The sequence below is a fragment of the Heterocephalus glaber genome, unplaced genomic scaffold, assembly GCF_053883595.1.
Source record: "Heterocephalus glaber isolate CG9 unplaced genomic scaffold, H.glaber_assembly_v1.0 deba00001429, whole genome shotgun sequence".
Taxonomy (NCBI): domain Eukaryota; kingdom Metazoa; phylum Chordata; class Mammalia; order Rodentia; family Bathyergidae; genus Heterocephalus; species Heterocephalus glaber.
The window spans coordinates 23,772,576-23,788,499 of record NW_028258294.1 but is presented as its reverse complement, the minus strand read 5'-3'; the positions used below and the strand labels follow the sequence as shown (position 1 = coordinate 23,788,499).

Genomic DNA, 15,924 nt, shown 5'->3' with positions numbered 1-15,924 from the left:
GTATTAATATATTAAGTAAAGCAAAACGAGAAATGTCTTTTTATGTATAGTTCATTCTCTATCCAGTATTTATCAAAATGAACAACAATAACTTGAGGATTAACATGAGATAAACATTTACTTAACAAATAAAAATATCTTTTTCACTCTATGAAAGAAAATCTGCTCATTATAGAGATTTTGAAAATAAAGAAAAGCAAAATTACCCATAACCTCTCCACTGAAAGAAAACCACATCTAATATTTGGATACATTTCCTTTCATTTCTTTTTTCCATATCATGTACATTTTAAAAAGTGACCTTACGTATGAATATGTATGTAAACTAGTATTGTGTTAAACACAAATTAAGATACAACAAACTCCTGACACACAATTTTTCCCTTAAATTATTTCTTTATGTAGTAGTAGAAGCCAGTTGGTGTCTGTTTTAAAAATCAGTAAGTACCGCTGGGTGTAGTGGCACACTCATGGAATCCCAGCACTCTGGAGGTTGAGGCAGGAGGACTGCCTTGAGTTCAAGGTAAGCCTGGGCTACATAACTAGTTCAAGGCCAGCCTGGACTATACAGCAAGATCCTGTTTCACGGCCCCCCCAATAATTACGTACTACTCTTTACACATTTACCAGATTAATAAATTATATTTGCTATAATATCTTTAGTTTGATTGATTTTTCAATTAAATGTGTTTAGCTTTCTAAAGGAATAAACATTTTCATCTAGATCAATTTTACCAATACTTTTCCTGGCAATTTCTTCAATTACTATTAAGCTTGTAATAGAAGTTATCTGAAAACTACTAAACTTTTTCTTTAACCTTTTCCAGTACAAAGCCATCTCTTCAGCCAACAAAAGGCATCTATCTGCCTTAGTAGAGATTAGCATCTGTTATAAAGAAAATGTAAAAAAAGGAAAAGAAGAAATACAGTTGGCCCTCTGTATCCCTAGATCCCACAGTCACAGATTCAACCAACCTTGAATCAAAAATATAGTTACTAGGCCTATGCTGGCTGAACCTGTATTGAACATGTAGGAAATTTTTTTCCTCAACATTATTCCCTAAGAAATACAGTGTAACAACTGTTTACAGTAACATTTACTTTGTATTAGGTATTATATGTAATCCAGAGATGATTTAAAGCACACAGGAGGGGATATATAGGTTATATTCAAATACCATACCACTTTATAGAAGGGGTTTGAGCATTTGTTCTGTGGGGGCAGAGGTCTTCTTCCCTGTGGACACTAAGTGACCACTGTATTTTCTTTAACATTTAATATGGAATTTGCTGCAATCAACAGGATCAGGAGTCATGCACTATTCAGCAAGAAAAAAATTCCTTTAAATTCGCTCTGTAACAAATTCTTCACCAGCACTACAGGGTCAACTGAATTCCTCTCACTTTCAACATATCCAAATAGCAGAATTCCTCTCACTTTCAACATATCCAAATAGCAAGTTCTTTTTTTTGAGGCAGGGTCTTGCTTTGTAGTTCAGGCTGGCTCTCAACTCACTGTGTAGCCCAGGCTGGCCTCGAACTTGCAGCGATCTTCTTGCTTCAGCCTCCCAAGTGCTGGGATTACAGGCATGTGCCACCACGCCTGGCAGCAAGTTCTTGAATACAGATCATAAGTAGTTTATGTCAAAGGCACAGACAGAAAGATGAGGGAAAAGCTGTTGCTCTAGGCACTTGAAGGAACCAGGGAGGAAAAGAAGGGACAATTCTAAATACTCCAATTTCTCCTCTTCTGGCTTTGATAAAGAGGGAAATGGTGGTTGTGTTAGAAGAGCTAAGAGGAAAACAGCACAGGGTTTCTGGCCCTAGACCCCATTTCATAGGCTGGAGGTCTCTATAGAGAAGTGTGGTATGCTGGAGAAAGTCTATCTAAACTTCCTGAATCTTCCCCACTTCCCACATGACACACAGTTTAGAGATGACGGACCTGCCACAGGAACTGCAGCAATAGGGCAGGGCAGGCAGGGTGATCTCAGCAGAAGCCGATAAAAGTGACAGTGTGCCATGTGGGCCAAGGGGCCACACATCAGACAGGGCAGGCTCAGAGGGCTCAAAGGTTCAGTAAGAGCTGAGGAAAGGGCAGGGAAGAGGCCATGTGGCTCTTATCAGGTAGGGAAAAAGAAAAAAATCTTAAGTTCATCTACTACAGACACCAGCACCAGATACCAACAGAAAATCAAATTCCCAAGGGGACAGAGACACCACCCCATGTCTACCAAAGGGCAAGAATCCAGGACGCTACAAAAACTGGACGTGACAATCCCTTCAGTGTCACTACAAGGTCAAGTAAGATCCTTTTACTTTCAATATATCCAAATGCCATCTATGAGAATAATACACAATAGACATGGGTTGAATAGGATCAAGAAATTTAAAAAGTCTGATCATTACACAAAGAGCTTAGATTACAGGATTGAACAGAACTGCAGATCACTTTCAGACAAAAGAACACTTTTCTGCACATCTTACAGTATTACTATACCTGCTACCCCATTACGCATTGACTCCTTAGTCCATCTGTAATTTATTTTGGCACATCATAAACTAGGAATGAATCCTGATCATTTTCCCACAGAGTAAAATCTCCCAGCACCTTTTATTGAATAGGCATTCCCTTTCCATGGGTTACAGAAATTATTTCCTTTATTGCATGAAGTTCAACTATACTTATTTAATTCTGATTATTCTTCAAATAATGTTCTTACAATTCTCTTTCATTTTTGTAGACATTTCAATACATTATATTTGGCAGAGCCAACTTCCTTCACCACCACCACCACCCCATTTGCTTCTTTTTTGAGTTTCTCAATCACTCTCATCTATTTATTTTGATAAAACTGAAAATCAATTTGTAAAATTTCAAAAATAATGCTAGGTGAATTGTTATACAAAACTTGGCATATGTGGTATTAATACGGGAAAAAAATCAGCTGTTCAAGTTACTCGGCCTTATCATGAAAGAAAATGTTCTTTCATGTTGAGCAAAAGAAGCCAGGCACAACAGTACACACACTCTGATTCCATTTACTTAAACACTCGGAACAGGCAAAACTAAGCAATGGTGTTAAGAATCAACTGGGCAAAGTAGGAGGACTGGCTGGACAAGAGATGGGGAAATTACTGGCATGATTAGAAATATGTGCATTTTAATTGGGATGAAGGACAAAGAGGTATATTTATTTATCATAGCTCATTTAAAATTACACTTTAAAAGGTACATTTCAAGGGCTGGGAATGTGGCTCAGCGGCACAGTGCCGGGCTGGCAAATGCAAGGCCCTGAGTTCAATTTCTGGTACAAAAAAAATTAATCAAGTAGATAAAACGCACATTTCTTCTGGGCCCTGCACACATCTGTAATTCTAACTTTTTGGGAGGCTGAGACAGGAGGAACACAACTGTAGGTCCAGTCTGGGGAACTTAGCAAGACTGTTTCAAAATATAAAGGACTAAGGATTATACCTCAGCACTCTCTGGGTTCAGTCCCCGCTACAGGCTGGCCTTGTATTCATGGTGATCCTCCTGCCTCAGCCTCCCAAGTGCTACAATTACAGGAATGCACCACCATGCCCAACCAACTTAAAACATTTTAACAAGAAAGGAGGAAAAAAAATCCAACCAAACAAGACAAACAACAAAAACAAACTGGATGTTTCTATTTATCCTTTTAGAACCTCTCAGTAAAAGGCTACTCTATACAGGTCCTACTTTAAGAAAAAAAAATGCCAGGGCCAGGGATTTAGCTAAGTGGTTCTGGCGCCTGCCTTGTAAGCGCAAGGTCCCGAGTTTGATCCCTGGTACCAAAAAAAAAAAAAAAAAGCCAATGAATTTTATGGTTTTTCAGTTTATTTGCCTCTTATTTACTACTACATAGAAAAATAAGTTTTTTATTTATTCATCTTTTCTGCTACTTTATCATATTATATGATCAACAAATAGTGAAGTATTTTGTCTTATTTCATATTTTATTGCAATGGCCAGGAGTTTTAAATATTAAATATAAACAGTAAAAGTGAAAAAATTTGGTTTTTAAAAGACTTATCTAAACCAGGAATGATGTCACACACCATAATCCCAGCACTTGGGAGGCTGAGGCAGGAGGAGTGCCGTTTGTCTGAGACCAGCCTGGACTACGTAGTAAGTTCAAGGCCAGCCTGGACTATGTCACAAGACCTTGTCTCAAAAACTCAAAATCCCAAAAAACCCCCAACCTACCTAAAGATAAAACAATCACATTACTATGCATCAGGTATTCCTGATCATGTTCAGAAGGTATCAAATAGTTTTAAAATACTTTTAAGGAAGGAATGGATATTAGAGAACTTGTTTTAGTTCTAAATAAAGTAAGTTTCCTAACTGGATAATAATGGAATTAGAAGTCTCAAAATTAAATGCAATTATAAATAGTTCAATCCTAAAATTGTCTGCTCCTGAGACTCCCCATTCCCCTTCCAGTACTGGGGAAGGAACCCAGGTACTCTTATCACTGAGCTCTCCAGCCCATTTCATTTTTCTTTTAATTCTGAGAGTCTTGTTAAAGTGCCCAAGCCGAGCAGGAACTTTCAATCCTCCTGTCTCAGCCTTCCAAGAAATTAGGATTACAGACATGTGTCAGCACACCTGGATAAAACCAAGGCTTTATCTAACAAATAAATCAATCTACTGAAGGACACCAAATCGTATCTCTGTTAGTGTGCTTGGAGAGTTCCATCAATACTATTTTTAAATTCTCGTAAAATGAAAATTAGCTTTCTTCTTACAAATAGATTGAATACCTACATGCTTTTAAATTCAAATAAGGTTAAAGATTAAATGAAATAAAACACCAAGTCTTTTCAAAATTTAGACATTTTATCTGAATATCACAAACCTGGGTTCTCAATATTCTAAGTTGAACTATTCCTTCATTCTCTTCTTCCCTCATCCTTTCTGTAGTGAGTTGCAAGCGTCCAATCAAGTTGATTTTACCCCTTTTCTGAACTTTTGCATTTTTTCTGTAAAAAATATTGAATCAAATATTTCACAGTGAGAGAAAACATTTACAAATATTTTAAAAATTAACATCCAGAACTGTTTAGATAACTAACACATAGCTTGGTTTAAGACAAATTTTGATTTCTTGCAAATATAACATCACCTGTTAATAAAATGACTATGGGGCCAGGGATTTAGCTCAGCTGCAGTGCGCCTGCCTTGCAAGCGCAAGGTCCTGGGTTCGACCCCCATACCAAAAACAAACAAACAAATAAAATGGCTATGTTAGCTGGGCATGGTGGCACATGTCTGTAATGCTAGCACTTGGAAGACTGAGGCAGGAGGATCACCACAAGTTCCACTCCAGCCTAGGCTTCACAGGGAGTTCAAGGCCAGTGTTACGGCTTGTGTCTAGATGTACCTCCAAAGCCTCGTGCACCACCTCATAGGTGGGTTTTTTTCAGAGATGGTTGGCTCTAGAGTGTGTGCACTGCTAGGATTAAGGATGGGTGATTACTAAATCAGTCCACTGACTGGTTTGGTACCCACCCTAATCCTAATAGTCTAGACAGAAGATTAAAAAAAGGAGCAGAAAGAAGCTGCTAAAGCCTCTTGCTTGCTCTTGCCCACCTACTTGCTTTAGACTTATTCTCCTCTGTGATGGCCTTCTACCATGCCGCCCTGCCTTGCAGCAAGCTGAATATGAACTGAAACCTCTACAAACTGTGAGCCAAATGAAACTTTTCTCCTTTAACTTTGGATGTCAGGTATTTTGTCTCAGCAATGAGAAAAGTAACTAAGACAGCATTCCTGAACTACATAGCAAGACCTTATCTCAAAAAAACAAAAACTAAACTATAAACTAAAATGGCTATGCTCCTTATAATAACAACCTTCACATAACTTATACTGCCATAAAAATAATTAATTATACAGTGAAGATATATGGGTTGCAATTCAGCATTATCTACCTGGATCTTCAGAAAAAATATCCTCTGCTTGAATAAAGATGCTTTAAAGTACAAAAGAATGTTTAATTTAAAGATGAAAGCCAATACAGTGTAATGTCAGACACTAAAAATATGTTATGAAAATTATTGTAAGGAACTCACCATCTCCAGTTCATTAAATTTGATTATCCCTTTTTATCCCTAGAAGCTCTGCCCCTTTGTGCTCTCTGGTCCTATTCTGTCCTCTGGCCCCTCATTTGGCTTTTGTTTTTTTTTTTTTGAGACAAAGTCTCACTATGTAGTAGAGTTCAGGCTATGTAACCCAGGCTGTTTTTGAACTCCAGGTGGTCCTGCTGCCTCAGCCTCTCGAGTGCTAACCCCTAATATTTTTAATAAAAAACTAAATGACATAAATTTACAGTTACTATAGTATACAGTTATTGTTTTAAATATCATGTAAGGAAAACAATATTTTGGTAAAAGCACTAACATTCAAACAAAGTATTCTTATTTTAAATCAACCAACATAAACCTTACATTAAACTGAACTCCTGGTTCACTGAGAAGAGGGTACCTTCTGTGAAGTCTTTCGGTGAGCTTACTTGAGGTTCGTACAGTAAGACTTGCCGTTTGAGCTTTGGGAAAGCTACTAAAGACTATGAAGAACAAAGAGAAAAAAATAATCATCTATAAACAGTATGGAATCCTAAGATCAATTTTGCAAAACGATATAAATACAAATTTACAATTTAAATTTTATTTGGTTCCTCTGATTATAACAATGTAAAAGCACAATGAAGAAAAAGAGGAGAAAAGACTTGGTTATGGGGAAGCAATAAATGGTTTCTTTATATTACGACAAGAAATTAGAATTGGTCACATGGGACCATAGCAAACACCACTTGCCAATTATATGTCAGCTCTTTCCTCAATAGGAAATAATTTATTCTGGAGGTTTTAATAAGTCTACATAGGAGAAGTAAAATGTAATTATATAAGCAAGAAGCTAATGAATATATCTTACAAATACTCAAAAGGACTAAAGCCTTCCCTCTCTCCTTCCCTTTTTCTTTCCTTCCTTTTCTCTTCTCTCACCTTTCCTTTCCCTTTCCTTTCTCACTCCCCTTCCTCCTTCCCTCCCTTCCTTCCTTGGAAAGTACTGGGGATTGAACCCAGGGCCTTTGCAGTTATATTCCCAGCCCTATTTTTTTTGAGATCCGGTAGTAATTCCCCAGGCTAGAGTGAACTCTGGATCCTCCTGCCTCAGCCACCAGAGTTCTGGGATTATAGGTATGTACCCTCACACCCAGCTAGGACCAAAGGTTTCTAACTCTTAGATGTTTTGTCATCATAAAACCTTTGAACACACTCTCAGTATAAAAATTAAGTGTAGTACATTTCTTCAGACTCCTCATAGGTAAACATTTAAATACTGCACCAACTCAGTATCTCTCTCTGTGTTGGTACTTATCTATTTTCAATTTTTTTCCCCAGAAATACCTCATTAGTGTGTTTTTCTTGGTTAAAAATCATTTTAAGAGTGTTATAAATTTAAAAGTTTACAGTGGCTGGGAGTGTAGCTCAGTGATAGCTCAGTGATAGATGCCTAGCACATGAAAGGCTCTGGATTTGATCTCTAGCACTACCCTTCCCAAATTACAGGCCAATCACATATTATAGCTGAGAGAAGATACAATTTTAAAAACAAAATAAAATAAACAAACAAACCCATAAAGTCCTTCTAAGTTCAGCATCTGGGAGTTCAGTTGCAAGTTTTAGATTTTCAAAGCTAATTTTTTCTCTGGGTCTTTGGTTCCATGCAAAAAGCACAGCCAGCTGAAACGTGGTTACCTCCAAATCATATTGACCTACTTCATTCTTAAATGTTATCTGTAAGAGATAATTTTAATGAGTAATAATCTCTTCATAATAAGTGCAATCTATCTAAAATACCTGATGAATGAGAGAATATGTGAAAAAGACTACTAATTGTCTTTTAATATCTATTCTTCCTTACATGGTATCATGGCTTGTGTCTGGATGTCCTCCCAAAGCCTCATGCAGTCATAGGTGGGGCTTTTCAGAGATGGATGGATAGAGCATGTGACACTGGGATTGATTCCTGGTGCAATGGTAGGATTAAGGGCACTACGATTAAGGATGTGAGTGTGGACAGGTAACCTGGATAAAATATGTGAGTCTGAAAGAGGCTTGTTGTGGGCCAGGGATATAGCTCAGCAGCACAGCACCTGCCTGGCAAATGTAAGGCTCTGAGTTTGATTCCTGGGAGGGAGGGGGAGGGAGAGACGGAGGGAGAGAGAGGGAAGGAGAGGGGGAGAGGGAGGGTGGGAGAGGGGGAGGGAGGGAGGGAGGGAGGAAGGGAGGAAGGGAGGGAGAGAGGGAAAGAAGGAGAGGGAGAGAGACAGAGAGGGAGAGAGAGACACACACAGAGAGAGGGAGAGAGAGGGAGGGAGGGAGAGGGAGGGAGGGAGAGAGAGGGAGGGAGGGAGAGAGAGAGGGAAGGAGGGAGGGAGAGAGAGAGGGGCTTGTCACTTGCTTGCTTTTGCTGTCTTTTGCATGCCACGAACTGTTTCTCCTCTGATGCCTCTCTGCCATGCCACCCTGCCTTGGAGCCAGCCAGCTATGAACTGAAACCTCTACAAACAGTGAGCTAAATAAACCTTTCTTCCTTTAACTTTGGGTGTCAAGTATTTTGTCTCAGCAAGACACACGGTAATAAAAATTTTACCAGACCTCAGTGATTCATCTCCCTGTAGCAAAATATGGCCATATGACTGAGTTCTGTCTAATGTGATACAAGTGGAAATGAAGAAGAAAACTTCCAGAAGTTTCCCTCAAGCATGAGGGTACAACTAGAAGACTATGTCCAAACTACTGCATATAATACATCCATTATTCCTGTTCAAATTTTTATATGTGAGAGCACAAAACAACTAATTTAAGTAATCCTTACTTGAAGTCTTTCTACTTTCTTCCAAACCAATAGCTGAACTAACATATCTATCATCTACTTACAATTCCATTTGACATGAGATGATGCCAATGTAATTTTCTACCACTATGATTTTTTTTGTAAAATTCTTCTACTTCAGGAATCAAATCCTCCAATTCGGTAGGAAGTGAAACAAAGACTTTCTCAGAGCTTCTTGACCAGGCACCAGCATTCAGAATTTTTATGTTAACAGAATCAGCTAAAGGTAAAAATATGAGAAAATATAAAATATAAAAAATCTTGACAATGGATTAAACTCAAAATAAATAACACAGATTAAACTTTGGTGAAGAATAAACAAGGCTCTAAAGATTTTATTAAAAGTGTTCTTTTGTTTCAAAATAAGGATTCACAAATCTAACATTCTGCTTTGTCAGCTATCTCCAAAAAATGTGGACTTCCTAATGTATTTGGATCTATGTCTGCTGACAATTATTTTTAATTGCTGGAAAACAAAAATATTCTTTTTTTTCGGTACCGGGGATCAAACTTGGGTCCTTGCGCTTGCGCAGCAGGCGGCGAAACCACTGAGCTAAATCCCCAGCCCATCAAAAATATTCTTATTTTAAAACATTTAAAAATACACACATCTATGCAATTATAAAATAATACCTGGTAAAGCCAACTTATTATTTTTGTGCATTTCCTTAAAAGCTTGGTTCAAATCTTCAGATACTTTTATGTCCTGAAACATCCTAGCAAGCTTGTTTACATAATCTGCTGGCATACCAACTTCCTACAGAAACCAAAGACAAGAGATAATAAATACATAATCTGATGTATTACTAAAGGAAAAACTTTAAAAGAAAACTGTTAGGTGCTTTAGTTCAAAGATTTTCTTCTCTCCCTTGTTTACTGGAATATTTACAATCTAATACTGATTAAATGTCTTAGAAACAAAATAGGATAGACAGTACAGGTAGTTTTAATTCCAGTATACATCAGATTTCAGTTACGATAGTATTGTTAACAGTTAACGATAGTACTCCAAAAAACACGGCTCAACCTCAGTGGCTAATATACAATAAATGTACTTCATAGAGTACAAACTTAATTTCTAACTCCAAGATCCACAAATGAAGACAAACATAACAGAAGCACAGACCTAGGGGTATAGTTCAGTGGTAGAGATGCGTGCCTAGCATGCACAAGGCCCTGGCACTACAGAAACAAACAAACCCAGAAGCACATCATGATCAGCTACCAAAGACAGTAATTCATTTGAAGGATAGCTTGAGATATGTAAATCACCTACCATGAGATTCATCCTTTGAATCACATCATTCATCCTTTAAAAGCGTATCACTTGAGTAGATTTCAGTATATTCAGAGTTGTGAACCAACACCACCATCTATCTAACATTAGAATGTTTTCATCACTCCAAAAAGAAACCCTACTTTATTTGCTCCCGTTTCCACTTCCTAACCCGCTTCCTACAAATTACTAATGTTGCCATGAAAGCAGGGCATGGTGGCGCACCTCTGTAATCTCAGCATTTAGGAGGCTAAGACAGGAAGACCATCATGTGTTTGAGGCTAGCCTAGGCTACACAGTCCAAGGCCAGCTTTAACTATGGAGTGCGGCCATCTCAAAAAGAAAAGAAAAAAAGATAGAAAACTCATCATGAACTGCCTACTGCTAGGGTTGGAAGAAAACTTACTTTGGTCAATTATAGTAGTTATTATTTCCCATCATCAAGAATTCAAAGATACTCTCCCCATCAGTACTTGGAATAAAATCCAGGGTTGTCACATTGAGCTATATCCCCAGTCTCTTTCATTACGTAAACTGTGGTCTGGCCTCATATTCATTCTGTAACCAAGGTTAGCCTGGAACTCATGATTCTCCTATTTCAGCATCCTGAGTAGCTGGGATTACAGGTATGCAATAGTGCATCTGGCTTATCCTGTGGATGTGATTTGTATTTTACTAATGACTATTAACACTGAGCTATATCCCTATTCATTCATTCATTCATTCATTCATTCATTCATTCATTGGTACCAGTGACTGAACCAAGGGCCTTTGTACTAAGCCCTAGCTTTTTTTAAAATTTGGAGACATAGCCAGGTGTGATGGCACCTGCCTGTAATCCCAGCACTCGGGAGGCTGAGGCAGGAGGATAGCTGTGAATTCAAGGCCAGCCTGGGCTACACAGTGAGTCTGAGGCCAACCTGAACTACATAGCAAGACACTGTCTCAAAAAACCAATAACTAAATAAATAAAAATTTTTAAATGTGGAGACAGGGCCATGTTAAATTACTAAATTGCCCAAGCTGGGCTGGAACTTGTGATTCTCCTCCCTCAGCCTCCCAAAATGCTGAGATTATAAATGTATGCCACCATGCCTGGTGATGTACATATTGGCCATTTGTGTATCTTCTGTGAGGAAATGTGTATTCAAATTTTTTGCCCATTTTTAACTGAGGTACCCATCATTTTATTGTTATATTTTAAGAGTTTAGATATTCTAGATATAAAACTAAGAAATATGAATTACAAATATTTTCCTAACTACTTTTAATAAGTTTTTACAAAGAAATAAAATACTTTAATTCTAAAAGTTTCTTGTGCTTTAAATTATAGTGTATTGAGGGCCTGGGATTTAGCTCAGTGGCGTTGCCCCTGCCTGGCAAGCACAAAGTCCTGAGTTCAACTCCCGGTACTGAAAAAAAAATTATAGTGTATTAAATACACATTAGTTGTTATACATCTGACAAAAAGTTGACCAAAAAAAAAAAAAAAAATTAAAGTGCATTAAAGACATGCAGCCAGGAAGGGATGGGAAAGGGAATGTAAAAAGAAGTAAGATGTGTTATGTACATGTACCAACTACCCACAATGAATATATTCATTATGTACTGCAAACATGTACCAATAAAAATTTAAAAGTATGGATAAAGGTATTTTTAGAATTTAAAATTAAATGTTAAAAATATTTAATATGAGAATTTACAGTTATAATTAGCATTGATTTCTCTACGTAGGACACCATCTAAAGGGTCTTTCCATAGTTCAGAAGTACTTCTTGTTATTTATTTGTAAACAACTCTGTAGTTAAACATTTAGTATGAAAAACACCTTAAAAACTAAATGACTTGTCCTGTAGCCTGTTTATTAAGGTCTGTCCAAATAAGAGTAAAAATGGGAGCTAAACAACAGGAACAAAGGTGCTTCACCACAAGATTTTGTTAAGCAAATTTAATGTATTAGGTATCTTTATTACACTTGATGCTATCCATGTTCTTATAAAATGATCCTTTTTTTTTTTTTATATTAACAATACTATTAAGGGCCAGGGATTTAGCTCAGTGATTTTGCCGCCTGCTACACAAGCGCAAGGACTCGAGTTCGATCCATGGTACCAAAAAAACAAAAACAAAAACAAAACAATTACTATTAAAATACATATCACTTAAGCACACATATGAACCATGTGCTCTATTAGAAAACCAAATATTTAAAAAATTTACTTACTCTTAACCATTCTACCATATTTTCTTCAATTTCACTATCAGCAGAGATGTCTAATATAAGACGTCGTGTCAAATGAGCTTTGTGATACCTCATAAAAACATCTTTGTTTTGTACGTATTTAAGTACCAGGAGCTGCATAAAAACAAAGTTACTTTTAATTCTAATATATTCTCAATAAGCATATACAAATAGAGGTTTACTAAATCAATTATTCATTTCTGAAAATAACTAGTACATACAGTACTTCACTACTTTCAAAGTTAGCAAATTTGAGACCATAACCAAATGACCCTTTAGTCCCTAGAAATACCAATATTTGTTTACATAAAATGTGACAATACTTTACATGAAAATCAATGGCTCTTCCCTAATTTTCTTTTCTGCATACCTTCTTCACTTATTCTCTGACACTAATTATCTCTCTAGGCCTTTTTGTCTATACTTGTCCTATCCTACTTTTTTTTTCCTCTCTGTATCCCTAGGCTTCCATCATTCCATTAATAACCAAGACACAAATAAAAATGCAAACAACTCTTTTTATCTATCCTCATTTCTCTGTCTTATGTGAGCTCTCACAAAAAAGGAATGGAAAACTGCCAATATCTCATCAAGTACTATTCCAAATCCTTCCATTTTTTTGTTCTTTAATAAGATACAGAATTTAATTACCTAAAAAAATCAGGAAAGAATTAAATAACATTTAATTTTAGGTAGGTATAGAACAAAATACCCTTTAAGTAGGTATAGAATAAACAATTTTAGGTAGAAGAATAAATGTCCTATATAGGTTGTGTACTGTATAACTTCATAAAATTGGTGCTTACAGATATAGTATACACTTTTCTTTTGTTTGAGACAGGGTCTCGCTACGTAGTTCAGGCTGGTCTTGAACTCACCATGTAGTCCAGGCTGGCCTTGAACTCGTGGCAATCCTTCTGTCTCAGCCTCCCAAGTGCCGGGATTATAAGTGTGTGCCACCATGTCCGGCAGTATATACATTTTTTTATTGATACTATCATAGACAGTCTTCTAAGCAAAACACTCAAGATAATTTAAAAGTCTGAAATACAAAAAAATTTGCATACCACTTCTTTAAGCTTTGCTTCAATCTCTTCAGAGGTTAGTTTTTTACTTAATGGTGTTTTTCTCAGCAACATATCACAGTAATTGGCAAGCAACTCAGGGCACTTTGATTCAGGCTGAGTTTTCAACCCCACTCTAAAAAACAAAAGCAATTGAAAATGATTGATACTTATTTGCAATTTTTTTTTCTAAAGTCAATTCTTTTTTTTTTTTTTCCCTGGTACTGGGGATCAAACTTGGGACCTTGAGCTTGCAAGGCAGGTGCAGTGCCACTGAACTAAAATCCCCAGCCCTCTAAAGTCAATTCTTCAAACACTAATTTCCTATGTTAAGCACAATAAAATTTCTTAAACAATTCTGTGATTAGGGCAGAATGTTAAGAGTTCATGATTTAAGAAGGCACTTACTCTTAGGATCCTGAAAGTGCTTATTCTACTCTTGCAGAACCCTGAGAGTGAAAAATCCCTACAATTCTGCCCTCTGAGCTCCTGCTTGTTTCACTCTATTGTTGGGCATGACAATGGCTTTTAGGAGATTTAACCCAGATAGCTGCTAGAATACTTTTGAGAACTATGTAAAGCTGTAGATTTAGAAATTAACATTTAAAACTTCTCAATATTAAGATAAATTTGTTACTTTACTCTTGAAATATATCTCTATTCCATAATGATGCGACATCCATCATCATTCATTTTTAAAAAGTGTAAGCAAATTCTTCTTGAACAATGAACAATCTGTATCTGTATTTCACTTTCCTGATAAAATTTTCAAACCATTATATTGTACTTTCATGCTTGAAAGTCTTTTATTTCCTTACTTTTTAACATACGTATTCAACATTTTAAAATTTCTTGTGCACATAAAATTCAAGTGTTATTTTCCAAGTGGTAAGCCACCTAAATTGTTCTAAGTATACAAATAATCAAAAAATAATCATAGTTTGTGCATACACACAAAATATATGCCTGTGTAAATTTATACTGGATAGGTCAACACTTTTAAACATTTTTTTTTCAGTACTGACTTTTTGAGATACAGTCTCATTATGTACTTCAAGTTGGCCTTGAACTCAGTAGATAAGTCTGGTCTCAAACTCAATAGCAATCCTACCTCAGCCTCTCAAGTACTAGGATTACAAACATGTGCAGAAATATTTTGGAACTGGGCCGGGGATTTAGCTCAGTGGTTCCAGCACCTGCCTCACAAGCGCAAGGTCCCGAGTTCGATCCCCTGTACCAAAAAAAAAAGAAGTATTTTGAAACTAAAATAAGTTGGTGGTTTTACAATATTTTGAGTGTATGAAATAACACTGAATTGGTCACTTCAAAGTTTAAAATGGTCGATTTTATGTTGCTTGAAGTGAATTCAATAAGTTAAAAAAACAACAAGGGAGAGGTTCAACTTGAGAATGAGCAGAATAACTGTACTAAACCAATCTTCTAGAAAAAAATTAAAAACTCAGGAGAAAAATTTTTTTAAAGACTGAAAAACTTACAAGAAGGAGAGCAGTCAGATACAGGCAAACCTTGGAACTTTAAAGAAAGTAATGGTACTGGGTAAATTTCCTTGAAGGAAATCCTAAGTCAGTGCCACCTTTTTAGGGCAGCTAAAATTCAAATTGAAATCTGAATCTTTCTAGTCGAACAATTAGGACAGAGTTCAGACAACATAACAAAAATCATGCTCTGCAACATATTTACACACCCAGGATAAAATGTGATAAAGCCAACCATATAAAGAAACATGAAAATGTTACCTACGTACAACAGAAAATGGGTTCAATCCCCAGTCCGCCCCCCCCCCCCGCATCCCAAAAAATCCCTTACGTACAAAAGTGCATACTGGATGATTCCATATATATAAAGTCCTAGTCCAGGGAAAGTAATCTATGTTAAAATAATTAGAAAAATAGTTGCCTCTGGAAGAGATGAGAAGGCACTTTCTAGGAAGAGGTATGAGGCAACACTCTTAAGATGATGGAGATGCTATTTATTTTAATAGGGGTAAAGACATTTGTCAAACTCAACTGTACACTTAAGATTTATGCAAACGGCAATGTAATTTTAACTGAAAATATAAACAAACAGCACATTCATATATGCTGATGTGTTTAAAGAATAATGTCTGCAACTTCAGTAATTCATTTAAGAAGTAGCCTAATGGAAGTATTATAGGGGATACAAATTTGATAAAGCAATTAATATCACCAGGTACTGTTAAATTTTTCATATTTCATAATTTATAAAAACATGAAATGTCAGGAGCAATGCTACATAATTTTAGGGAAAAATCCTTTGGTTAGCTTAGTTCTCCTGCCTACAGCCCAGCTATGGAATTCCGAGACATAATTTCCTTTTGCCCTCTGGTCACAGCTGAGACCGCAATGATCCAGGGAAGCTGTGATTCTCC

The 15,924-nt window shown here is 36.6% G+C and overlaps 1 protein-coding gene across 1 annotated transcript in view; it reads right to left on the bottom strand.

Annotated features, from left to right (window-relative positions):
- The window catches only part of Cul5 (cullin 5), a 97,715-nt gene that overhangs the window by 14,423 nt on the left and 67,368 nt on the right, over positions 1–15,924 (bottom strand). The window contains exons 12-18 of the mRNA XM_004856511.4: positions 13,518–13,650; positions 12,433–12,564; positions 9,566–9,689; positions 8,977–9,152; positions 7,669–7,830; positions 6,478–6,596; positions 4,887–5,010 (exon numbers count right to left, since the gene is read on the bottom strand). Coding sequence (XP_004856568.4) covers positions 4,887–5,010; positions 6,478–6,596; positions 7,669–7,830; positions 8,977–9,152; positions 9,566–9,689; positions 12,433–12,564; positions 13,518–13,650 — 970 coding nt within the window. The remainder of the gene's footprint in view (positions 1–4,886; positions 5,011–6,477; positions 6,597–7,668; positions 7,831–8,976; positions 9,153–9,565; positions 9,690–12,432; positions 12,565–13,517; positions 13,651–15,924) is intronic.